Genomic DNA, 24,342 nt, shown 5'->3' with positions numbered 1-24,342 from the left:
AAAATAAGGTGCTAAAAATAGAACATATATGCGTGAATAAATGAGATTTATGAAGTTTAAAAATTAACAGCGGAACTTTATCAGTTACAAACTGGTATACAAATGACAATTTAACTGCGTTCAACGAGCGTAAAACTCAAATAAGAATTAGAGATGATGAAAGTTTACTGGAGCACGGCAAGCATTCGGAAAAGAAACTCAGAGTGTAAATCACTCCAAGTTATAACATCGTATGCGTAAGCGGCGCAAAAGTAACGACTTTTCTGTATGAGCCCAACAAAAAAGCGGTTTCCTACAAAAAACCTTTGTATTGTTACAGAGATAATACGTACCACAAAAGAGTTACTGAGCTGTAACCCGCTTTAGAAGCCATAACATTTTAATTTATAACATAGAAATATTGTGGTATTGTAAAAAGTACAGAGTCAGATCTGAGAAAGCGTGCGAGTGCAAAAGATATAGAATGCTATGGATTGAAATTAGTGTGGGATATTTGTTTGAAAAAAATTAGGTCATTGTGACCATGAGTTTCTATGGTGCAAAAGACCTTTCCACAAGTTGATCATGTAAAAACACAATGAAATTGAGTGACAAGTTACATGCTATAGCGTGTCTTTTATGTATCTCCCCAATACGTAATCAATAAAAAATACGGCAATCACGTATTCTGTGTGGAACACAAAATTCTTTTTTAAAAAAAATATTGTCATGCAAGTTTAAACAACATGAATTTGGAATTTAAAAAACTTAAAATGTGTGAGCTTAACAAAATACATTATGCGTTTGAATTTGTACTTTTTGTAGCCATTCGTGGTTAGGAAGTTTTCTATCCTTTATCTATCGTCCATAACTAACAGGACAGTCACAAGTAAACACCTAAGTAGAAAAAAAATACAGTTCTGGCCAAAGCCAAAAAATCGCAGGCAGCAGATGCAACCAGTACAGCATGGCGCCATATGCACGACAGTAAATCTATTTTCCCTCGTACTGTTAACGAGATTCAAGTGTGCTTCCGCGGAAAAACCAGACGCAGGGCTAAATGCCGCACATTTTTCAGCCCTATGCAAAGTGGTTCGTGTAGTTAAGTCAACTCTGCCAACACCCGCAGCTGGAGCCAACCTGGAGGAAATAAGCACAGTTGCAGCAGCAGTGGCGGTTTCCCTCTCGGACCACAAGGAAATTATGGCGCAAGCGCAAACACAGGAGACTAAAGAACCGGTTTTTCCAGCCGGTTTAAGCGCGAACGCAACGTGTTCAATGTATGGCTGGCCTTTCTGCAAGCGAGGCGCCGAATACCTCAAAACAAACAACAAATATTTTGAAATTCAAACGTGGCTTTCTGCAAATAAAAGCCCAAGCATCTTCAGAAAGCTAAATACAACACTCGCTGCATTTCTGAAAACAATGGCCGACAGAAAAAAATCGAACTAGATCAGACAGTTAAAAAAATAAACGGACTTCTAAACGACACGCTCGAAGGAGAAGCAGCCGAAAAAACAAGCATAAAACTCAGCGGGTCACCAAATCGCGAGACAGCTTGCGGCAAAGCTTCAGCTGGCAGAAAAACTGCGGGCACACTAACTGGAAAATCTCTAAAGGTAGACATAATGTGTCTGTGCGCTATGGAAGCAAGCGGTGACAAAGAACCAGCAGTCTGCACCACAGCAAAACCGCCCTTAAGCGTCGAAAATAGCGGCGCCAAAGATCTACAACCAGACTGGGAAATACTAAAAAAGGCCTGTGGGACGCCGGTATCTAAGGAGGGCCTGACAACAGCTCATTTAACCAGCGTAACGGAGGACTTAACCCAGCTGATCATGACAGGCAAAGGCGAAAACAACAAGCACCCAAATGTGTTAGGCGGACTAAACAATGGCGGCGAAACGAGCTGCAACGGCAACGCAAACGCTCAGTACGGGGTCTGTGTCACGTATGAAACCGATGCGCGTACAGGAGAAGCAAAAAACGTCAAGTGGATGACAGCGCTAAAAGCCGAGGCGACAACATTGGCTCAACTTAACGAACAAAGAACCCAAGTAAGCAGGCTAGAAATAGCACTGGTGGCATTAAACACAACACTGGCAAACATAGCAACAGGCGAAGAGCCGTTGAATTAGCAGAACATTCCGCAAAGAGATGCAGACGACAGCACCAAGCAGCTGGCTGCCACAAGTCAAAAATGCAATGAAGCAAAAGACGACCAAGAAGCCTGTAAAAAACTGGAACACAAGGGGTGCGTTTTCAAAGAAAATGGAGCCGAGGGCAAAAAGTGCACATTGAGTGAGAAAGCCAAAAGGGAATCAGCAAAAGAAGCAAACCAAGAAACAGGAGGAAAAGATGGCAAAACCACAAAACTACAGGAATAAATTCCGTTCTAATAAAGAATGCACCTCTTTTGCTTGCAGTTTTGCTTCTAGCATCAATTTTTTAAAAACATATTTACTCAAATTTATGAATTTTATGAATATTTGCTATTTTTATGAGAAATTTATTAATATTGCTACATTTTGTTATATGTTAACACTTTTTGATGAAAATGTGAAAGTTAATGAATTTTTTTCAATTTGCGTAAACTATGAATAACAGTGTCCCATGGTTTAAAATAGTATGATAATATGGTATGAAAGATGATTGTTATTTAAAAAATCCAATTCTGTTTGTATAATATTTAGGGTCATAACAGTAAAGAGTATAATAATAATAATAATGATAATGATAATAATAATAATAGGAGAGTGTTGTGAGTGTGTGTATACCAATATTATAATAAAAGTGGTGGTTAAGCAGCAGTTGACGGACAAAGTATAGGCACTTATGCCTATAACAAAACGCAATGTATGTAAATGGATGGGAGAGCACTGTTGATTATATTGAAGAAAGTGCAGGAAAAGGGAGAGGAAAATGTAATATGAGCATTTACATACACAAATATGACGATAGACTTCATAATAATATAGGAAATGATGCAGCAGATAATGAGAGAGACAGAGTGTATTGCACAAGGCAAGTGAGTTTGCTATATTATCAGCAGAAGCAGTGAAAGAAGAAAAAAATGAAAGAAAATATGGAATGAAGTGACAGAATATGTCACTAAAAAGTACAGCAAAACAGAAAATGATACAGGAAGAGGCGCAAATGGTGCCTCTTTTTTATAAATTGGATGATTGAAACTGTAGATATGATGACAAATGTGGTTTTTACTTTAGTAGTGGATGCTACTTTAAGCCGCTGCAGGTCATATTCTTCGATTAATACAGAAGATACTTGTCATGTGAAGCCAAGTGGAGTTGCAGTCAACAAAGGCAAGGCCCAGTACCGATATCAGGTGCTAGTTTAAAGACAAATGGTAAAATTTTTTTATTTTCCGACCACCTCTTTTGGAAAAGACGTCCGAAGCGAGCCCGCAACATCTTTAGCACAAGGCAGGGACACAAACCCACTCAAAAATGGCTTTACTTCAATCAAGCGGTATCCGAACGGCAATTCTGATCGCCGTTTGCGGGGCTTTATCAAACCGATCCGCAGCTCATACGTCAAAGCACCCACTACTTGCCACAGAAATTAAGCCTCTCTGCGGCCTATCAGGGCAGCTCAAAACTACAGCGCTTTACGTTAAGCAGAAGCTCAATCAGCAAGCGACTTACACGGATAGCATAACACAGCTAGCCCGAAAGTTGGTTGTCTATTCAAAGACGCGCACAGACGATGATGATGCACGAATTGCTCTCGCACTGGCCACTGAAGCACAAAAGCTGCAAGAAGCAGCAACACGAAAATTACTAACCATGGCATCTAAAGGAACTGTGCTAGCGGTACAGGCAGGACTAGCAGCCGGCATAATCGACGATTTTATAGCGCTAGTGGCCGGCGTAACGCCGGGAGGGACAACCAACAACAACTGTATCATCAACAAAGACGCATTAAGTGGAACAGCAACGTTCACCACGATCGCAGAACAATTGCCAGGCTGTGAAACAACAGAAATAGTAACAACTGAACCACCGGCGAAGCCGATTCTTCGAGGACAAGATTTTACCGGATTTAACAACATCAAAACCCTCGGCAACGCTGCCACCTACAGCCAAACATGCTGCAAATTGTTACAGCACGCCAGTGATGCGGACCTAACCGGAGCAGGCTATACCGGCAACAAGCTTTTAGTTGCCGGCGGCGCCATACACGTAACCTCCAACAACATACAAATAGCCAAACTAACCAACCTTTCATCAGCGGCAGACCAAAGCGTTTTCGAAAATACTCAAAAAAAGTTGAAGGACTTCGACGTGCATAAAGCAGATGACCCAGCAACAACTCACGTAGCGCTCTACACAGCGGCTCTTACATCAGAAGCAGTGAAAGCAGCGACAGACATAAAGCTGCAGAAAAAAAGACGAACAAACCAAGAGATTAACGCCGACAGCGCGCTTGAAAGCAAAGTAAAGGGTATTATAGGATCTGATGCCGACAGTTTCAAGAACACATACCTCGACAAGGTCAACAAAGAAACAATAAAGCTACCGAAAGAATGGGAGCTAGAGCTCAGCTACAACAAACTAGAAAACCTCGAAACCGATGCTCAGTACGAAACAATACTGCTATATCTAAGTAAAGTGTCTCAGAATAATAGGGAACAGGCATGCACTGCAGTTCGCCAAGAGCAAAAGCAGCAAGAAACAGATGAAACGTGCGAAAAGAAAGGAACAGAAGATAACTACAAAGATGGCTGCAAATGGGACGGCGAAGGCGACAATAAGAAGTGCGTAAAGGATCTTGATTACAAGCCAAAACAAGTAGAAGAAAAAGATGATGGAATTAAAGAGGAGAAATGTGCAGGGAAACAACAAGAAGACTGCAAATCAATGGATTGTAAGTGGAAAGGTGAAAATTACAAATATTCCAGTTTTCTCGTCGATAAGAAAATGGCTCTGAGTATGGACACTGCTTTTAAGGGATTGGTAGAATTTTCGAATTTTAAAAATCTTTTCTCAATCTTATGAAATATTTAAAAAATATTCTATTTTGAGAAAATTCTCTGAAATTTCTTAAATTTTTTACAATCTAATATTTTTCATTCGAAATGTGAAACTTCGTGGAAATTTATGAAAATATAAATTTTGGTACGAAAGCGGCGTACGGGTGCAAAGTAGAATAATGGTAAGTACGGAAAACGCAAGTCATTCTAATTTGTTTTATTATGTTTATTATATGGACAATAGTGAGGACTATAATGATGATAATAACAGGAGAGTATTGTGAGTGTGTATATACGAATATTATAATAAGTGTGGTGTTAATACCTTACTATACGGCAAAAAAGGAAAGCGTTTAAAAATGATGGTAAGGGTGAAATGATAGTAGGTAAAGGAGTAAAAGAAAAGAAATGTGCCAATGATATTAAAGTAAAAGCAGAAAGATAAAGAAGGATGGAGTGAGATGGCATACACGCAGTTTCAAAAAGTAAATTAATGACAGTGGTCCGTACATACAAAGAGATGAAGCAAGGAATATTGAAATGAAGACAGAGTTTGGTTTGCTGGCAAATGTGGTCACCAGTTCATACGCATCAAAACAGCGCAGACAAAGAAAAGTGATACTTCAGAATGACTCACTGATGATTCTTCACATTTTACTTTAAAATGAATATACGCTACTGCATAGATGATTTCATTAACTTTAACTGTTAATTATCTGGAGAAATTATGTTTAACGTCGCCGAGGCAAGTGTCTAAAGATGAAGTAGGCGTTGATTTTCACTTGAATATAACCAGTAATAGAGAAGATGTGTGATGGATAAGCCAAAAAGGTTGACTAGAATTTTGTAAACGACTCGAACTTGCAAAGCAACCTGCGGAAAGGGACCAATCAATAATAGCTCTAATGTAAAAAAGAGAAGGCATCAGTTCCATGCGCAAACCTATGTAACGCACCTAAAAAACAAAGCGCGGGACTGCAGAAACTAAGCTGTTGCCAGGGCAAGCGGCGAAAATCTAAGCAACTAACATAAGCAGAAGGAACGCACCACCAACGTCGACTATAACTGTGACCAGCACTGCATACTTAGGCATAAGTCATGTTTTCTACACCAAACACAGCTCCTTGTTCACTTCAAGCCTCCAGAAATAATACAAGAAGGAACACTAGACAAAAAATGACGCTATCATGCTTGCTACTAGCGGCGCTAGCGATTATGCTACCACTGTCAGCGGAAAAGGCAGCAGCAGCCGCAGGCGATAGCCTCAAAGCCGCGGCTTGGCAGCCCGTATGCCAACTAGCAGAAGCTCTTAACAAAGTACCTTCAAATTCAAAGCTAAGACTAAGGGCATTAATAACAACAACACAAGGCCAGCGACTCGCGGCAGCAAAACTCGGCGTTTACGCGCTGCTGGCAGAAGAAGCGCAAGAGTCCAAGGCCGCAGTGGTTTTAGCTGCCTGGTACAGCAGACTCGCCGACTTAAATGACAATCTGTTGAAGACCACTTTAGTTGACACCACAATCGACGCCGTGGCGAGCAGCATCTACGTAAAAGGTCGAGCCGACGAAGCACTAAACATTCTAGCGCAAGCGAAAACAACAAGCAACGGATGCCTTCTGACGGACGACAGTGGGACTCTAGCGGCGCACGGCCCAGCAAAGATCGGAGAAACACCTTGCTCTCGGAAGCTGGAACCACCAGTACTCGACACCTACGAAAACCTGGATGAAGTAATGGACGCAAACGGATGGAAGAGCAGTCACGCAACAACGGCCAAAGCCGATCTGGCCGGCAGCGGCGGAGACAAAACGTGCAAATTGCTAACAGTAGACGGCGCAGGTTTCGGCGCAGCGAAACTGGACGCCGACTTAGAGCTAGGCGGCGGCCTGTGGGTAGTAAACAAAGACGACAAACAGATAAAAACAGTAGAAATCAAAAAAGGGTCAAGCACAGCGACGAAAACAGGAAACATGTACCAGCATGCGTGGCACAAGCTACAGGCCCTCGACAGCGCAGAGCAAGAAACGAAACCCAACGCAACCGAAGGCGCGGAAGCAACAAGCGAGCTACAAGCAGCAATAACCAACACGCTGCATAATGGACAGGAGGGAGCAGCAGGGCAGCCTGAGACTGCGGTACTAGCTGTATTCCCAAAACCGACTGGCACGAGCATAAATAATCTCCTACACAGGGCAAACGAAGCGCAGCTGCCGGAGAAGATTGCCGGAGTCAATGCAAAAACTAAACTCAGGAGCATTGTCGATACACACAAGTTTCAGCAGATAGAAGGCGCACTGATACTGCAGCTAAAAAACGAAAACACAAAGCTAAAAACTTCAAAGTCAGATGAACAAAAAGACGATGAAAGCACGAAAAACCAAATCCACTGCAACAGCATTGCCGAGGTAGAAAAATGTAATGCTGATCCAAAATGCAGTTACGAAACAAAAACTGATGGGACAAAAAAGTGCAAATTTAATTCGACAAAAGCTAAAGAAAAGGGTATCCCTGTAACACAAACTCAAACTGGAGGGACAACCGGCGATGGCGTCAAATGCTCCGATCATAAAGACCAGTCGACCTGTGAGAAGGCCAATGAAGGTAAGACTACCAAAGTTTGTGGTTGGAGAAGCGGAAAAGATAACGAGGATGAAAAGGACAAAGTTAAATGCCGCGATTCTAGTTTCCTCCTAAGCAAACAATTCACCCTCAGCGTGGTTTCTGCTGCATTTGTGGCTTTGCTTTTTTAAAAGAAATTACCCCCCTCTTTTTAAAATTTTCCTTGCTATTTGAAAACTTCTGATATATTTTAACAACTGAATAAACTTTAAAATAATTAACTTATTTTGAATTTCTGCGCGTGTAAAATTTTGTTTTCTGATGGCTAAAGAATTTCTTCCTTTTTTCTTCTCTTTTCGAACTTTTTTTGTGTAGGAAGGTAGGTTAGTTGTAGGGGTTAGGGAGGTTAGAGAGGATTTCCAGACTTAGGCTTAGGATTAGGGTCATGCGGTTAGGGTTACTTTTTCCTTTTCACCTTTTTAAATTTTTTAATAATGATGCAGCGGCTATTTTTTATATTATGGCTTGCGGTTCTTCAGAGAGTAGGCAACTTTTCCTTCACATTTTTCACCTATTTATTTTATTTCTACATTGTTACGATACTACTTTTTATTCTTTTGTGAATTTCCGGTCTGCATTTCGAGTTGCGCCAGGCTTAAAAATATATGTTTTTAACGCTGGCGCGTGGCAGTGTAGCTGCGCGAAACGAATTGCTTTTAAAGCATAAATAATCTAAAAAGAGAGTTATTCGAAGCTAGGAGATTATTACGATCAGCAGTTAAGGAACGACTTCCAGATCCGTCCCTACCAGCAGACGTCTAAAGCCGCTCAACTGTCGGGGCTGCGTTTTCAATCTAAAAGGAAACGAAAGTAAAAAGTGCACATTGGGTGGGGAAGGCAAAAAACAATTATAAAAAGAAGCAGCAAAAGAAGGAGGGAAAGATGAGAAGAAATATAAGTGCACCAGACATGGCACTAATCGACAAGCTTGTGAAAAGGACAGCAACTGTAAATGGGATGGAAAAGAGTGCAAGGATCCCAGTTTTATTGCCAATGACAAATCGTCTCTTATTTCTCCTGCTTTTGTTACTTTGTTAGCATTCTAGAATTATAGAATTCTATAAATTTATGTATTTTTCGCTCAATTTTATGAAATTTATGAAATTTTTTGTTCTGAGATAATTTGCTGAAGTTATATAAAATTTGATATATCTTAACACTTTTTAATTGCAAACTTTCAAAACGTGCAATTCATTAAAATTTTTAAAAAATAAGAACTTGTAAAATTTTTGTATTATAAAGGTAAGTCTGTGGAATGTAGTAGGGTGATTGTATATTAAAATTAGTAATATATTAATTTAGTTTATTTCCAATTTTTTTATGGATATCAAGTGGGGTCGTAACTGTATTTATTAGGATAATGATAGTAGCAATAATAATGGCAATAATAGGAGTGTTTTGTAGGTGTGTATATACTAATATTGTTAAAGAATGTTAATGAATACTAAACGGAAGGCCTTAATAGCAGGGGCTATAATAAAGGCAAGGGTGAGGTAGGAGTGAGTGGATGAAAGTGAAAGAAAGCGGAAGAAGGCAAGGAATATTATTATTGATAGAAATGAAAAAAGGATGTGAGGGATGGAATATGGGAAGCTTCAAACGAAACTTTGAAGATAGGCATCCTTATACATATAGTGGTTATGGCGCGGAAAATTAGAGACTGGTTGACTCTAGTGTGCAGACCAAATGGAGTTACGGCATTACCCTCAACAATAGTAAATTTAGTTAAGAAGATAAGCCGATAGAAATTCTAGGAAAGCGGATATTTGGCTTATTGACTACGCTAAGGTTGTACAATTCATAGTATGTGTGAAGAAAAGTAGCGTATCTGGTTACTTCAATTTTCATAACAATGTAAGTAGGGGTTCATGGAGCGTGTAAGAGTGGTTGTGCTTCAATGTAACTTGTAAGACGAAAAATGTAGATGAATGCAGAAAGATAAACTGTCTTCACCGAGCGTACATCCTTCAATATCTATATCATTATAATATCAATGTATCACTTGTACGTGTAAAGACATGGCTTCTTCACTAAGCAAATTATTGTCGCAACTGACATCTCTTTAAAGTCTTTTATAATTTTAAGATATTTAATGTTATCATTAGAATGATAACAGAACCTTATGAATTATATAAGAATTATTTATGTAAAAGTGAGTTATTTAGTCCTTATTACTATGGGAATTGGTTTGAAGCTGTCGATAATTGGCTTGATTAATGAATGCGAAACCATTTCGCTAGAAATTGTAAAAGGTAAGCGTATGCAAATTTGTTTCACAAGATTTTAGGAAGATTTGGCAAAGTGGAGACTATTTGTTTGTAGTTGGAATACCTCAATAGATGATGGTGAGAGGTTTAGCAGACGGAATTTATAGAGGAAAAAGTTGTTGGAATTATCCTGAAGTTGCAAGAAAGTCAAATAATTTCAGTGGGAAGTTGCTTATAGTATATGATCTTTCACCTCATACAAATAACATTTGCGAACTTAGAGAAGTTGTTGGAGAAGAGGGTTATGTGGATCAGGATGTTATTATTTTACCTGTTTGCGATGTGAATCCAACAACGAATAAAAAATTGGAGATGCGTGTAATTGGGGTTGAAAAGCAGAGCTCACTGTGAGCAGAAAAACATATTTGTGGTTCAAATTCGCACTTGAAATGTTCAGACCAAGTACTCCATGTATAATGAAGGCAGATGATGATATTTTCGTGAGGGTACCACTGTATCTGCAATATATGAAGGTGCTTTCAAGAGACAAATTGAATATTGGCAGAGCAATTGGATATTATAAATATTTTAGTGATGAAATTACATAGCACACTATTGGTTATACGTCCACACTGTTTAGGGACGTGGTTAAGGAAATTGTCGATTACAAACCTTTGAAACAATTAGTAAAGTCACCAATCAATTTCAGAAATTTCGAAACATATATTGATTTTAGAGCACTCAACGAACACATTATGGTTGGGGAAGTTAGAAGGAACAAATTGAAATTTGAAGAATTGCTAACAGTAGATATGCAAGATTGTCGTTACTTAATTCACAAGACAGTTGCAGAGAAACCACCAAATTTAACTAAAATAATAGTGACCAACCGCCTGAAAAAAAGTGATTGTATCTCTATGATGACTATTAGCGCATCAACACTAGCAAAAGCAGACCTTAGGCAACAAATCAATCAAATTGACAAAAACTGGTAGGAAGCAACGTGCTAGACCAGAAAAATACGAAAGGACAACGCCAAATAAATAGCACAGCCGTGCTCAAAGTTAAGTTGAAACACTCCAAAAGAAACTAACTGTTTCCCGATACTGACTACAGCAGAAACCACCTCCTTCAATACCAAAAAGTATCGCTTTTCAAGTGTAGCCATTATTGAAAATATGTTGGCATACAGCTTACTAGCTGCTCTAAGCCTGATGCTCTTATCAAACTGTGCAGAAGCAGCTGCTGGAGCGAATCTCAAAGAATTTGCTGTGCTCTGTCAGCTCTACGCAGCGTGCAGCGAAGGAATAGACTCAACAGAAAAGGACCCAGACACCGCGGTCGCCAATGAACTCGAAACTTTAATCGCCCTAAACCTAACGGCAGCAGATGAAGGATTTTTCAAGCGGAACTTCGAAGAAGACAAAGACCACAAAAATGATTCCAAATACACAAAGTACAAACCGCTCTGAATCAAACTGCAAAAAGACCTAGGAACCCGAAAGCTTGGCAAGCAACAGACCAAACTCGAACGTCTTCCTGGACGAGAAATGCGCAACGCGTTGCAGCTTCAGGCACTTTCTTCTATCGACACAATAGAGACAGCAGTTGCTGAACTGCCAAAGGAAAAGATGGCAGCAGAAACAAACGCAAAGCTAAAAGCGGTTTTGGTTGGCGCCAAGCAGACAGCTGCTCAAGGCAACGGAGAAACTACATTCTGGAGCACAGGAGCCGACGCATGCGGCAACAGCGACGGCGGCTCTAACTCAGCCGGCAAGTCGCTAGCCAACGATATAGTCTGCCTTTGTGGCGGCAACGGGGCAACACCCCAGCGGAAGCGTGCCTTTCAACGGGCGGAACCATAAGCAACAAGTTTACAAATGAAGCCAGCGGACCAACGGCGTTCGTGGCCGTAATAGCCAAATGCCACAACAAAGTCAAAACCAAAACAAGTGCACAGCAGCTGCGAGCCCTGGAAGACATATTCAACAGTTTAATCAGAGCACGCGCGAGCACAAACGCCGACTGAGTCTACTACTACGGCGCCGGAGGCGCAGACACCTGCAGTGCTGCCAACGAGGACGGATGTATAAACTACAAATACCAATTGGAAGAACCGGAACGGGCATAACCTAGCTAATCACCCTCAAGGCCGCGATCTCTGACATTTCTAGCCACGAAAAGCGGCAACGCGCAATAGAAGATCTAAAAAGGGTGGCTCGACAGGCCGCACAGAAAACGGTGGTAGCGTATAAGCAAGCTCAAGCTATAGCCGCGCTAAAACACGCCACCAACCAAAAACTGCCAAAAAACAACTCGCAGCAGCAGAGCAGTCAAAATGCAAGTCCCCACCCGCAACAAAAGAAGAATGTCCAGAGACTAACTGCAACTATGATGCCACCAAAAAAGAAATAAAAACCTAAAACAGGGGCAGAAACCACAGCAGCATGAACAGCAACAGAGGGAAATTCAGGGACACCAACTGTAAGATTCTCCGAATATGTCTCGAAAGACAAATGCGAAGAAGTCTATAAAGAAAAAGAAAAATCTGTTTGCGTGTAGAGAAAGGGTAAAGATATTGAAGATGCCAAGGAAACGGAAAATTGAGAAAGTGGTAGTTTTCTTGTAAATAAGAAAGTTTCTTTGATTGCTGCTTTCTTTACGAGATTGTTAGTTTTTTAAGAATTTTAAAAGATTTTTTTTCAATTTTATGGAATTTATTAAAATTTGCTGTTCTGAGAAAACTTGGTAAATTTCTCTAAAATATGATAGATTACGACACATTCAATGAAAATGTACAAATTAGTAACAATTATGACATTTTGATATTATTGTGGTCTATGAATGAAACTTAGCAGGGTAATAGAGTATGAAAAATGATTAATACTCTAACTTTTTCTTCATTTGTTTATTTTATGTATATTAGTTAGAATTATAATAGCAACAGCAATAATGATTATAATAATGATAGAAAAGTTGTAATAAAGATATATAATAATATTATAAGCGTGGTGATGCAGAACGGAACCTTAGCCAAAATAAATGCACTTAAAGCAATTGAAAACGCCCTATGGGAGTAACTGAATAAGTTAGATGGTGAGTCAGAAAGGCAGCGTGAAAGAAAGGGATATGGAATATTCGAAGTTTCAAATACAAATATGATTATGGGCATCATTGTATACCAGAAGATTTTAGTAAGGGACAATGAGCGTGGTAGATAGGAAAATGTGCGTTCCAAATGAATTCGCTGCATAAACTGAAGCATAGGAAGTAGTAGAGAGGCGGGAAAGAAAAATTAATGAAATTATAGAATACGCAACACAGCAGTACAGCAAAGAGTCAAATGGTACATTATGATGAGCAGCATAAATCAATTATACCATGTATTTCATACATAAATAGATGTGGCAGCGGAGAAGGTGCCAACTGATGTTTTTAATTCTACAGTGGATGTTGATGTTAAGCGGTAAGGGCCTTGGCCGAAGTTTTATAGAGTGAATATGGGTGTTTTTTACTTGACAAATACCATGGATGGAATGGAAAGTGAATGATATAGATTATAAGCAAACCTGTTTGGTATATTGTAAATGAACGTCAATTAGAATATGTAAACCCAAGGCAAGCTTCATGCCATATATTTATTTTTTTAAATTGTCGATAAGAATGAAGCCGTTACAATATGCACTTGCGTTTCTTGTAGGGACAGCATCTGCCTCTAAATAAGAAAAGACAGTAACCAGGCCAGCGAACAGTAGGCTGTAAATGCGAATAAACACTCCGATACAGCAAACGATGACTCGAAGACTAGCACCCTCAATGCTTATTTTTATAGCCCTCGTTTGCAGCGCTATGCGTTGCGAGGCAGCCGGCCCGGACCAAAGCAAAAACGCCGCGGAGTTGACCGCTCTGTGCGAGTTCATAAAACTAACAGAAGCAGATATGAGTGCTCTAAGCGACGAGGAAATAGATACAAATGACCTTACCATAATGGAGGCGTTAAACATGACACTAGCAGATCCTAACTGGAGCAAGCAATTCTCGGATGACGCTTCCAAACCAACTGATGAACCAGTCCCCTGCAAAGGAAAAGCGGCGACAGACCCATGCAAAAGCCACTGGAAAAAGTGGGAAACTGCGAAAGTGAAAGCAAAAGACAACAATATACGACCAGACAAGCTGAAACTCGAAGAAGTCAAGTTAACTTCAAGCTACGGTAGATCAGCCGCGTTACAAGTTGCAAGCCTGCTGGAGGAAGCAGAGAAACTCAAAAAAAACTGGGAGACCAACCACAAAGCACATGTAACTGGTCTTAAAGCAGCCGTAACCACCCTACTTAACAAGGCGGCGTATAACGTCGACCCCGTTCCGGCGCAAAGCAACCACAAGTGCAACGTCAAAGTAGACACCAGCCGGCAAAAAACCTGCGAACTACCAAAAGCTGGCGAGGCCATCTGCGGAGCGCTAGTCTGTATATGTGCCAAAGGGTCAACACAAAGCAAAGATATATGCGGCGACTCTTCAACGCCAAACCTCTCGGATTGGAGCTCAGGAAACATGAAAACTCACTACGCAACATACGATTCCATCTGCAAGAAAAACAAGCAGATCAAACTAACAGCCGAAGCGATAACGAAGAGACTGGCAGCGCTGAAGAGGCTCTACAGGGACGTGGGCAACGCCGGTGGGAGGGCCGTCATCCTAGGAACCAAAACCGACGACAACACCTGCAAAGATCACGCCGGCACCGCCTGCATAGACCTGACAAAGGCCACTGCTTCAACAAGCGAAGCATCGGCAACAGAAATAGGGTGGGAACAAAAGCTGCAGGAAGCGGTGGACAAGCTTAACGCAGCAGAACAAGCGAAGGCTCACCGAGATACGACGCAGCGTCAAATAACGTCAATGCGAAGGCAAGTTGAAGCAATATTCAAACAAGTTGCCATCGCACCAGCAGGTACACTAACAGCAGCAACACAGCCGGGCATAGCACCAGCACAGCCGAGCATAACAACGGCGGGTCCGAGACTATGCGAAACGTTCAACGGCAATGAAAGCGGTTGCACAGGCGCAGAGTGCAATTATGATAAAGTCAAGAGCGAATGCAAACCGAAGGCTGTAGAAGGAACAACCGGAAAAGCAAGAACAGGAGAGGCAACAACAGAAAAATGCAAAGGGAAACCAGAGAAAGATTGCAAAGATGGCTGCAAATGGGAAGGAACAGAATGCAAAGACTCCAGTTTTCTCCTAAAAAAACAATTCGCCCCGATTGTTTCTGATTTTGTGGATTTGTAGAATTTTAGGTATTTTTATTTATAAATATGTTGTTTTATAAGAAAAATATTTTTGTAATAATTTGCTAATATTTTCTAAACGTTGATATATTTCAACCCTCTATTATTGAAGTGTGCGACTCTTAGTAACATGTGTATGAACGTGGCATATGGGTGTAAAGTAGTAGGATAATAGTGTGTGAAAAATGTGTGCTATTCTAATTTATTTTATTTTCTTTATTAAATAATAATAATAGGAGAGTGTTGTGAGTGTATATATACTAATATTATAATAAGAGCAGTAATAGTAATGAATGAGCTTACAAATAGAAACACTTACGGCAATGGTTAACGTGCAATAAGAGTAAGTGAATTGATGTGAGGGTGAGAAAGAATAAGAAACTGAAGAGAGAATCACAGGAAAACTATTTAAAGAATGGAGAACGAAAGATAAAAATAAGGAAGTGAGGAATATAAAAAAGTATTATATGGAATATGAAGAGTTTAGGACACAAACATGTCGACTGACATCATCGCAGAAGAGGGAAAAGAAAGTAAAATTGAGGGAGAAGAAGCATGTGTGCTGTATAAAGCAAATGGTGTCACTATGCCACACGCAGGAGCAGTGCGAAGATAAAATAGAAGGAAAAAATACAGAGTAAAGCATTCGGAGGCGGAATAAAAAACACAAGAAAAAATACATGAGCAGAAAAAGCTGTTTCTATCCCGTATTTGCAAAATGGATAGATTCAACGCTGAAAATGATCACGACTCGTTTTTAATCTGAAGGCGCATTTCAATAATGAGCTGTGAGAGATATGCGTGGAAGAATTGGATAAGCGTGAGGTATTGTCTAATTTTCCCATAAAATACAGTACTCCTATTCAATACTTTCCAAAATATATATAATATTATATATAGAGTAAGAATTTTTAAAAAAAAGAACTACTAATGTTTTACTACGGACAGGACATGAAAAATAAAGACGCTGAGGCTGCTTAACAAAGAACATATATAAAGATATAGACGAGGTATATGAAGTTGAGAGAATCAATGATAGTACTCTTTCAATTACGTATTGATATGATGAACAGACACAAAGGCCTTATAGTGGACGAATAGTTACCATAAGACTTGTGGTGAATCAAAACTAATGCATCGTATTAACAGAGCAAAACCAGATAAGAAGGCGCCTTCCGAACCCAAATTATCTAGTTTTAAACAAAGAAGACTTAACACAAGCCTGATTTCAGAGCACCCCAGATGCAGATGCTCATACGAGCTATGCAAAGACGTTATGTTGTCGCCCAACCACTACGTACTGACAAGGCTGTAGTGGAGAATGACAGGATTGCACACCATTAGATTTGAATTCCCAGTAACATAAATATGGGAAATATTTTAAATATTTGCATGTTTATTTAAATTAAGTAAAAACTTAACCTAATAGATGCCTTAAATTTAAGGAATTATCGTAAAAATAACAACAGAAGAAAAATTAGAAATAAAAAACTATAAACCAGACTTTTAATTTTTTTACACAAAGTCACCAGCTTTTTTGAGAGTTGATGTATACCAACCCTTACTATTTCCTAAAAATGCCGGCCAAATTTACTCCGCCAAGGTCTCCCATGAGGCCTTCGTTGTTGCTTCAAACAAATTTTTTTTTTTAGAATTTTCTTCGTGCCTTCGTGAGAGTTTCCACCCACTGGCGCGGCCATCAGCCATCACCGTAGAGCCCTGAGATGCTATCGGTCTGGCGACTGTGGCAGAGTCTCCCTTTTTCATTCATCCTAACACACACACTCTCTATAATTTTTGTTGTAGCTCCGCAGTTGAACGGAATACAGCAGATGGGGCGAGAATCCCTTCACCCCGGACTCTCCAAAAGATGTCAATTAGCAATCCTTTTGTTTTTATTTTTGTTATTCGTTTATTATTCTCTTCTCCTCTTTCTGTTTCTGTTGCTTGTTGACAGCATACCTCCTCTGTCTCTAAGGGTGTCTGGACTATTCCTGCGTCCGATGCTTTTCCTGCTAGCTCCACACTCGGCAATAAGGGGGGAAGTTGCAGAAGGGAGAGTGGGTTGTATGACTGTTACCTTAGGTGAGGACTTCACATGCGGCCGGCTCCGTTCAACCGCAATGAGAAACTGCGCCAGCCTTTTGGAGAAGCATACATCCTGCACACACTCACCTTCTACCGCAAACCTGACACGTAACTCCTTCAAACCGGGACAGCTCATCAAGTGCAGCGACGTTTCTTCGCAGTCGCCGCGTTGGCTGGTAACAGCGCGCTCTACCTTCATACCGTGCATCTTCTTTTGATGTAGGGTGAGGCCAGTTTTGCTAGCACACTGCCTTCCGCATGTCGGGCACACCAACATGGATGTGTTTGTATGCGGGGAATCAGTGGCACAAAATTTTGTGCTTTTGCTGCATTTAAGCTCGACTCCCTCACCTTTGTGAAAAGCCTTGCAGTGTCGGATGAGGGAGTCCCTGCAACTGAGCACTTTTTGGCACACACCGCACTGCACCTCGCCCTTCCCCGGGACGTCAACGTTTCCCTCACGGGCACGCTTACGAGGGAATTGCACCAACACCACGGTACCGTCCTCCATCACTATGCTTTTATGTTTGAATTTCTTGTGTAGTGACAGGGAAGAGCGTGTACCGAAGCTCGCCTCGCACAGGTCACATTGAAACGGCAGCTTCCGTGTATCCTGAGAGGCTGGCGCTGCTGGGGCTCTACCATCTCCTTGCACTGAGTCCTCGTTCTCTCGCCCCCTTTTCACGCGGCAACTACCGCTGCCTATGCCATGTATTGTTCTAAGGTGGTGTAGTAGTCGGCCTGGCACTGCGAATTTGGAGGCACAGATGGTACAATGAAGCACCTGCGGTCTCATCGGGACTCGTGTGCTCGATGGTAGAGGAACGATCGCCACCACTGGAGGGGGCTCCGGGGGGATATCCACTGCAGGTGTTGCATCGCCGTATTTGATCCTCCGGAGGGCATCAGCTCGCACAAAGCCATGTTTGTTTACCATATGCGTTACAGCACTCGAGCGGCATTGGTATGTGGCATCACATTCCGTACATTTTGTCGGTTCGGAGGTTCTTTGAAGAGTGCGTGTCGCAACAGTTGGGGCTGTTTGTATTGTTGGCCCTATCTCTGCATGTTGCGGGTTGCACCATCGGCACTGTGGAGGCACACTCGGGTTGATCTTTCGCAACATCCATCCATAGTGTCTTGAAGACCCAACCCGAAAGCGTGCCAGTGCCGTTTCTTCTTCCCTCGTCAGTTCTTCCTTATGTTTTGTTGGAAAGTGGTTGCCCGTGATACCAAACCTATGAGTGTTCTCATGGACTTCTTCCGACTTAAGCACTCGCTTCGCATAAGCAATGATGTCGGGGATCCATGTGTCTCGCAACTGTGGTAAATCTGCGGCCTTTTTGGCCATCTCATCACAAACTTCATTCCGTTTCACGCCACAATGGCCAAACACAAATTGCAGTCGGATACGTATCTTCCTTCTCTGAACTTGAAGCAGAAGCCTCCATAGTCGTCTTAGAATTGGGTCCGTTACGGCTAGGGGGCCTGTCTGCAGTGCTGTTAACATTGACAGCGAGTCAGAGAAGATGGACAACCTGCTAGGTGTGCTTCTGTATGCCGGAAGCCATTTCAGCAGCCGTTGCAGTTCTATCTCTAATGCTACGCATTCCGCTCTGTAACTGCATGAGAGTTCCCCTGCTCCTGTCTTAGGTGCGCAAATCAGCGTGTTGTTTCTGTAGAGCAGGGCAGCTGCTCCGGACTTCTCACCGAGGGACACGGATCCATCAGTCCACAATTCGTAGTGCTCTCGCCGCGGTAGCTCCTTCCCCCTCCGTGCAAAATGTCGTTCAATCCACTTTTCGGAAGCCTCCCTTTTGACATCGTCAGGGTCATCAGCGCACACAGGCTTTATCTGCGTGTGAAATATCGGTCGGCAGCTGTGGCGGAGCGTCGATGTCTCTAGTGGGTGCTCGCGTGGCTCAATGCGGAGGTGGGGGTAGGACCGCATGATGCGGGAATGTTGGGCTCTGACTGGGTGTTTGCTGTGGTATACTTCTTCAGCACTGCGCCGCAAACATCCGCCTCGTGACTCACACATCAGCATGAATTTCATGCTGCGCACAAGAGTGGTCGTCTTGAGTGGCAGGAGGTTTGCTTCCAGCAGAGAGTCCTCTTTGCGCGTCCCATGCGGTATGCCGGCTATGATGCGACTGGCTTTGTGTTGTGCTGCTGAGAGGAGGTCGCGACTCCGTTCCGAAGCGTCCCAGTACCATACCTCAATGCCATACATGGTGTGTGCCTGTACGAGTGCTAGATAAAAAGCTCTCAGTACTTGTCGTCTTGGCCCCCATGTAGAAGCTGAGATGGACACTATCTGCAGTAGTCGGAAGTCCATCTTGCGTCTCGTTTCGGCCGCATGTGTTGCCATCCCCTGCTGACACTGGAATGTTACTCCTAGAAGCTTCGGTATCCTGTCAGCTCCTATTCTTTCGCCGTCCAGTTGCAATGTAAGGGGGTGGCGCTCTATACACCCGAAGAGTGTGCACTTTGTTTTCGCTACGTTGACAGACATGAAGTACTCTTTTGACCACTGTAACACCACGTTTAGACCGCATTGTAGTGTGTGGTTGATGACATCCCTCTCTGTGTGCCTCGCAAGTAGCGTTAGGTCGTCTGCAAAGAATCCGTGCTGCAGTAACGGCACTTCTGCAAGGCGTTGGCTCAACGAGTTCATGACAATAATGAACATGATTGGGCCAAGGACAGTTCCTTGTGGCACTCCTCGCTCAAATGTTCTGCTTCTGGAAAGCTTCTCCTTGAATCTCACTCTGCCAGTTCGGTTACTCAGAAATGATACGCACCACTTCACAATGTAGGGTGATACCTTCATTCTGTGCATTTCCCTCGCAATTTTGTCGTGGTCTACTGTATCAAATGCCTTCTCGTAGTCAACGAATACAGCACCCGTACGAGATTGGTGCGTGGGACGGCAGAGGGCAGCGCGGACGTGCAGGAGTTGTTCGAGCGTTGAGCATCCGGGGCGAAAGCCTGATTGCTGCGGCGTCAGCTGGGACTCAACAGTGTCTCTAAGCCTCGCGGCAATTATGCGTTCCATGACTTTGCAGAGACAGCTCGTGAGCGTCACAGTCCTGTAAGAATCGAGGTCCTCCGCCTTTTTTCCGGCCTTCAGGATGGGGATGATAACACCAGTCTTCCATGCAGGCGGCACGACTCCCGTTCGTAGGCTCTCATTGAATAGCCTCAGAACAACATTCAGCGCTGTTCTGCCGAGATGTTGCAGTGCCTCGTTGTATAAGCAATCAGGTCCGGCTGCGGATCCACTCGGTAGCAGTTTGATCGATCTCCGTAGTTCAGCCATCGTGATGGGACTGAACTCACTCGCTATCGTCTTTATTGGTGCCGGTGGGTGTGAGTCGGGGTGCCTTCTTGCACGGGACGAGTACAGTTTACTGAACCTCTCAGCTTGACGGTAGTCCGTGATGGCCGCGTTATCTACAAGTACAGCCGGTGTTGTTAGTGGTCGTGGCGCATATACCTTCTTGACCATGTGCCAACTGCAGCGGTCTGACACCGCAAGTCTGGAGCATAGCGTGCTCCATCTCTTCTTTGTGGTACGGTCCAGGATCTGCTTACGCGTGGCTACCAACTTTTCCCTTCGGTGGGAGGGTCCGCATCCAGCGATCTCTTCATCGAGTTTCGCGAGCTCAGGTGTCCAATGTGGTGGCGTTGCTCTGCAGCCACGGGGGACGGAGACCTTCGTCGCAATGCGGATGGCGGAGCTCAATTTCTGTTCCAGGGTGTTGACGTTCTTCTCTCTACCAATTTTCCTGCAGAGCTCGTCAACCTTGAGACGGAAATTCCTCCAGTTAGCTTTTAGCCATGCGTACATGGGCATTCGAGGCCGCGTGCAACTCAGTGCATCTGTGTCGTCTCCAACGATAACGTCGAAAAATATGTTATGGTGATCGCTATCGGGAGAATACAGCGATGTCCACGTGTACACTGTGCAATTCCTTGACAGCGTCACATCAGGGGTGGACTCCCCGTGGTGGCGCGCGTACCTGGTGCACCCACCAGTGTTACATACCAGAAACTGGTTGTCAATGCACCACTGTGTGAGGGTTTCACCCTTGGTATTTGGTGGGCTCGCGCGATCCCATGCCAACGCGTGTGCGTTAGCGTCTGCACCGATGAGCTGGGCACCGTCAGTCGTCAGAAGCGTATCTAGGTCAGTTGCCGTGAAGGTGTGTTTTGGTGGGATGTATGCCGACGTGACAGTCAGCGCCGTTCCACGTGCAAGGTGAATTGTTGCATGCACTTGTTCAATGCGACCAATAACGGCCATACCGGTCTCGACTGGTAGGTCCTCCCTCACTAGTATTGATACACCACCTCCTTTGCAGTTACGAGCTATTCCGTGATGTTGGTAGCCAGCAACGCTAAAGCAAGCCGCCTCTCCAGGCGTCATCCTTGTCTCGCTCAACAGACAAAAGGCGATCCGCTCATCAACAAGGGTTTTGTGGAGTGCTAATCTCTTTCCTTGAGATAGCCCGGCGCAGTTCCACTGCATCCCGCGCAACGACGGGCCGGGATTCTCTTCCACATCACCGGACAGCAGCATCTTAGTGCGGATGATACTGCTGATGGCACGCTGGCACGTGCCCAGGGACCGACAAATGAAAAACGGTGTCCCAGCAAGACGCTGCTGATCCCTGTGCTGTATGATGCCGTAGCCGGAGCACAGCAGTGTTCCCCATGAGAGGAACGTTGCTGGCTCTTGGCTTCCCCCGATGATACGGGGTACTGGACCATGGCACCACGTTGAGGTGGCCGGCATCGCCAGGGGCTTCAAACAAAGATAACCCGCAGAAAAAACCAACCAGAGAATTTAAACTAGCGTGTGTCTGAACGGAAAGCTATCTTCACACAGCTACAACCATAATAAATTAGCACCACAAACTAGATGCAGCCCAAGAAATCAAATACCGCTAATTTCCTCCACCTTGACAAACTACCGGACAAGGAAAGACAACTCAGAAATCAATGTTAAAGACTAAGGTATTATTTTCACGCCGACAAACACTCGGTCTCACACCAGCGTTGTTGATGGCACTACTGCTGGCAACTGCGACTGCAGCGGACTCCGACGAAAAAGTGGACGCCATCCAAACTCCGTGCGACGAAGGCGAGTGGTTAGAGGCGGTGAGAAAACACTACAGACAAGTAGAGAACGACCTGATTACGAGGGCTAGCGAGCTTTCAAAAGAACAACGAATGCTAACACTAACGGCGGCAAAATCCTCGCCAGGCATGAGGTCAATACTAGCTGGAGTCCTCGCTTCGCTAGCAAGCCAGCGAGCTGCGGCGGTCCTAAAAGACATCAATAAGCATCAACAGACGCTCGGCGCAGCCGTGGCGCTGTTGGCAAAAAGGCAACGAAACATCGCCGCGCTACAGCGGATGGGCGCGACAGAGACGGCAAAATTCTCGGAGTCGAAAGCCAAAGAGCACGACAGCAACAAATACTTTACGACCGGTACTGGCAAGTGCCAGGCGCGGGCGAAACTGGCAGCGACTCCAACCAAACGATGCGAAGTAACAACTGCCTCAAAAAATAAGCTAACAGCCGCAGCAACAGACCTGGCCAAGATAACCAAAGTGAAACTGACGCCCATCACTGACTTCGCGTTCCCCGACCTCAAAATAGAAGTCTAGCACAAAGGAACGCCAGCAGGCAGCAAGGCACAGCACAACAGCAAGGCCGGCTGCGGCGACAATGCACAAGCAGCAAGCGTTAGCAACGGTGTAGCGTTTGCATCAGCGGCCCTGCACAAGCAAACCCTACAACCAGTGGACATCAAACTCTTAGACGGCGCAAGCTGTGTAGCCGCAGACAATAACAGCGACCACTTCTTAACAACAGCCGAGGCGATAGCCAATGCAATCTGTACACTAAAACGGGGCTCGTCCCCCAAAGTGAAGACACTACAGGACGAAACAGTGGATGAGCTCGCCAGCGACAACGACATACAGACGATACTTCTCACAACAACAACGGATGTTACTACCCTAAAACAAGACGCTGGTGAACGCAAAAAGAAAGTCCAACAGATACTTGGTGGCACAGGTAAACAACTAAAGGATGTTTTTTCATAGGAGTGGACGACAGAAACATAAAGTTTACAAGAGGCGACACAACAGTGGAAACAAGCGTTAAAGAGGCCGTGGAAACAGAAAAATACGCCCTAACCTTGGCCTATTTTTCAGGTGAAGCGGCGAAGAGAGCAGAAAAAGCAACTAAAGCGACACCCCAAAACCAAGTAAAGGAAGAGGAGTGCACAGGTGAAGAAAAAGATTCTTGCAACAAGAAACTTGGGTGCAAATATAATGACGGAGAGAGCAAATGCGAAAATACTCTTCACAAACAACAACAACAAAAACAAGCACAAACTCAAACACCACAGGAAGCAAATCTGTTCTAGTAAAGGACCCTCTTTGACTGGAATTTTTGCTTCTATAATAAAAAGCTTCTAAATATTTTTTTGATTTGCTAACTTTATGAAATTTATGAAACTTCCATCTTAAAATAATTTGGTAAACTTTTGTTAAATTTAATATATTTTAACACTTTTAGATGAAAATATAAAAATTTTGAAATACTTAAAAACATGGAATTTTGGTATGAACATGGAGTAAAGCTGTAAATCAGTAGCGTGTGAAGGGATGAAAAGTGAGAGATATAACGAAGATTTTTTAATTTGGTTTATTTTATGGCCACCAGTTAGGCAAAAAAAATAGTAACACTAAGCACATATAAGTGTGTTGAAAGTGCATGTATATACTGATATTATAATATGAGTTGTAGAATAAAATTACTGTAAATCCAAAATAGAGGTAGCCAAAAAAAGTGGGACAAGTAAAATTTGACTAAGTACCTAACTTGACGGTGGGTGGAAGAGGGATGGAGAGCGTTAGAGAGCGAGTGGAATATTATTATTGAAGACAAGTAAAAAGACAGAAACAGATAGAAACAAGGAAATGGAATATGCGCAAGTTTAAACACAAAGATAGAAATTGTCATTATAATACATAAAGATGTGACCAAGGAAGCAACAATGAAGAGACGAAGTGCAGCATACAAGCCAAATGGAGTCGCCAAACCTTCCGCAGAAACAGTGACAGAAAACTAAAAGGTGGAAA

At 43.1% G+C, this 24,342-nt stretch overlaps 3 protein-coding genes and 4 pseudogenes across 3 annotated transcripts, besides 13 other annotated features; all 7 read left to right on the top strand.

Moving 5' to 3' along the window:
- The first annotated feature begins 930 nt into the window (after nt 1-930).
- Tb09.244.1560 lies at nt 931-2,431 on the top strand (annotated as a pseudogene).
- Nucleotides 2,432-2,691: 260 nt separating this feature from the next.
- Nucleotides 2,692-2,730: a microsatellite.
- A 716-nt stretch (nt 2,731-3,446) lies between these two features.
- Nucleotides 3,447-4,997, top strand: Tb09.244.1570 (variant surface glycoprotein; the record flags this gene model as incomplete). Its single annotated transcript, XM_822656.1, has 1 exon — nt 3,447-4,997. The coding sequence occupies one exon, from the start codon at nt 3,447-3,449 to the stop codon at nt 4,995-4,997; it is 1,551 nt and encodes a 516-aa protein (XP_827749.1).
- Nucleotides 4,998-6,070: 1,073 nt separating this feature from the next.
- Nucleotides 6,071-7,723, top strand: Tb09.244.1580 (variant surface glycoprotein; the record flags this gene model as incomplete). Its single annotated transcript, XM_822655.1, has 1 exon — nt 6,071-7,723. One exon carries the CDS (start codon nt 6,071-6,073, stop codon nt 7,721-7,723), a length of 1,653 nt encoding a protein of 550 aa, XP_827748.1.
- Nucleotides 7,724-8,236: 513 nt separating this feature from the next.
- Tb09.v2.0250 lies at nt 8,237-8,638 on the top strand (annotated as a pseudogene).
- Nucleotides 8,639-8,785: 147 nt separating this feature from the next.
- Nucleotides 8,786-8,806: a sequence feature (AT_rich).
- Nucleotides 8,807-8,864: 58 nt separating this feature from the next.
- Nucleotides 8,865-8,901: a sequence feature (AT_rich).
- Nucleotides 8,902-10,977: 2,076 nt separating this feature from the next.
- Nucleotides 10,978-12,481, top strand: Tb09.244.1590 (annotated as a pseudogene).
- A 237-nt stretch (nt 12,482-12,718) lies between these two features.
- Nucleotides 12,719-12,802: a microsatellite.
- Nucleotides 12,803-13,431: 629 nt separating this feature from the next.
- Nucleotides 13,432-13,452: a sequence feature (AT_rich).
- Nucleotides 13,453-13,561: 109 nt separating this feature from the next.
- On the top strand, nt 13,562-15,091 carry Tb09.244.1600 (variant surface glycoprotein; the record flags this gene model as incomplete). Its single annotated transcript, XM_822654.1, has 1 exon — nt 13,562-15,091. One exon carries the CDS (start codon nt 13,562-13,564, stop codon nt 15,089-15,091), a length of 1,530 nt encoding a protein of 509 aa, XP_827747.1.
- Nucleotides 15,092-15,100: 9 nt separating this feature from the next.
- Nucleotides 15,101-15,154: a sequence feature (AT_rich).
- A 134-nt stretch (nt 15,155-15,288) lies between these two features.
- Nucleotides 15,289-15,325: a sequence feature (AT_rich).
- A 640-nt stretch (nt 15,326-15,965) lies between these two features.
- Nucleotides 15,966-16,011: a sequence feature (AT_rich).
- A 731-nt stretch (nt 16,012-16,742) lies between these two features.
- Nucleotides 16,743-16,977: a repeat region.
- Nucleotides 16,743-21,987: a repeat region.
- Nucleotides 16,978-17,042: a sequence feature (A-rich).
- Nucleotides 17,006-21,979: a repeat region.
- Nucleotides 21,740-21,987: a repeat region.
- Nucleotides 21,988-22,185: 198 nt separating this feature from the next.
- Tb09.244.1620 lies at nt 22,186-23,624 on the top strand (annotated as a pseudogene).
- The last annotated feature ends 718 nt before the right edge of the window (nt 23,625-24,342 follow it).

Source organism: Trypanosoma brucei, chromosome 9 (assembly GCF_000002445.2).
Source record: "Trypanosoma brucei brucei TREU927 chromosome 9, whole genome shotgun sequence".
NCBI classification, from domain to species: domain Eukaryota; phylum Euglenozoa; class Kinetoplastea; order Trypanosomatida; family Trypanosomatidae; genus Trypanosoma; species Trypanosoma brucei.
Note: the sequence above shows the minus strand (reverse complement) of the source record. Positions and strands in the feature narration are given on the sequence as shown.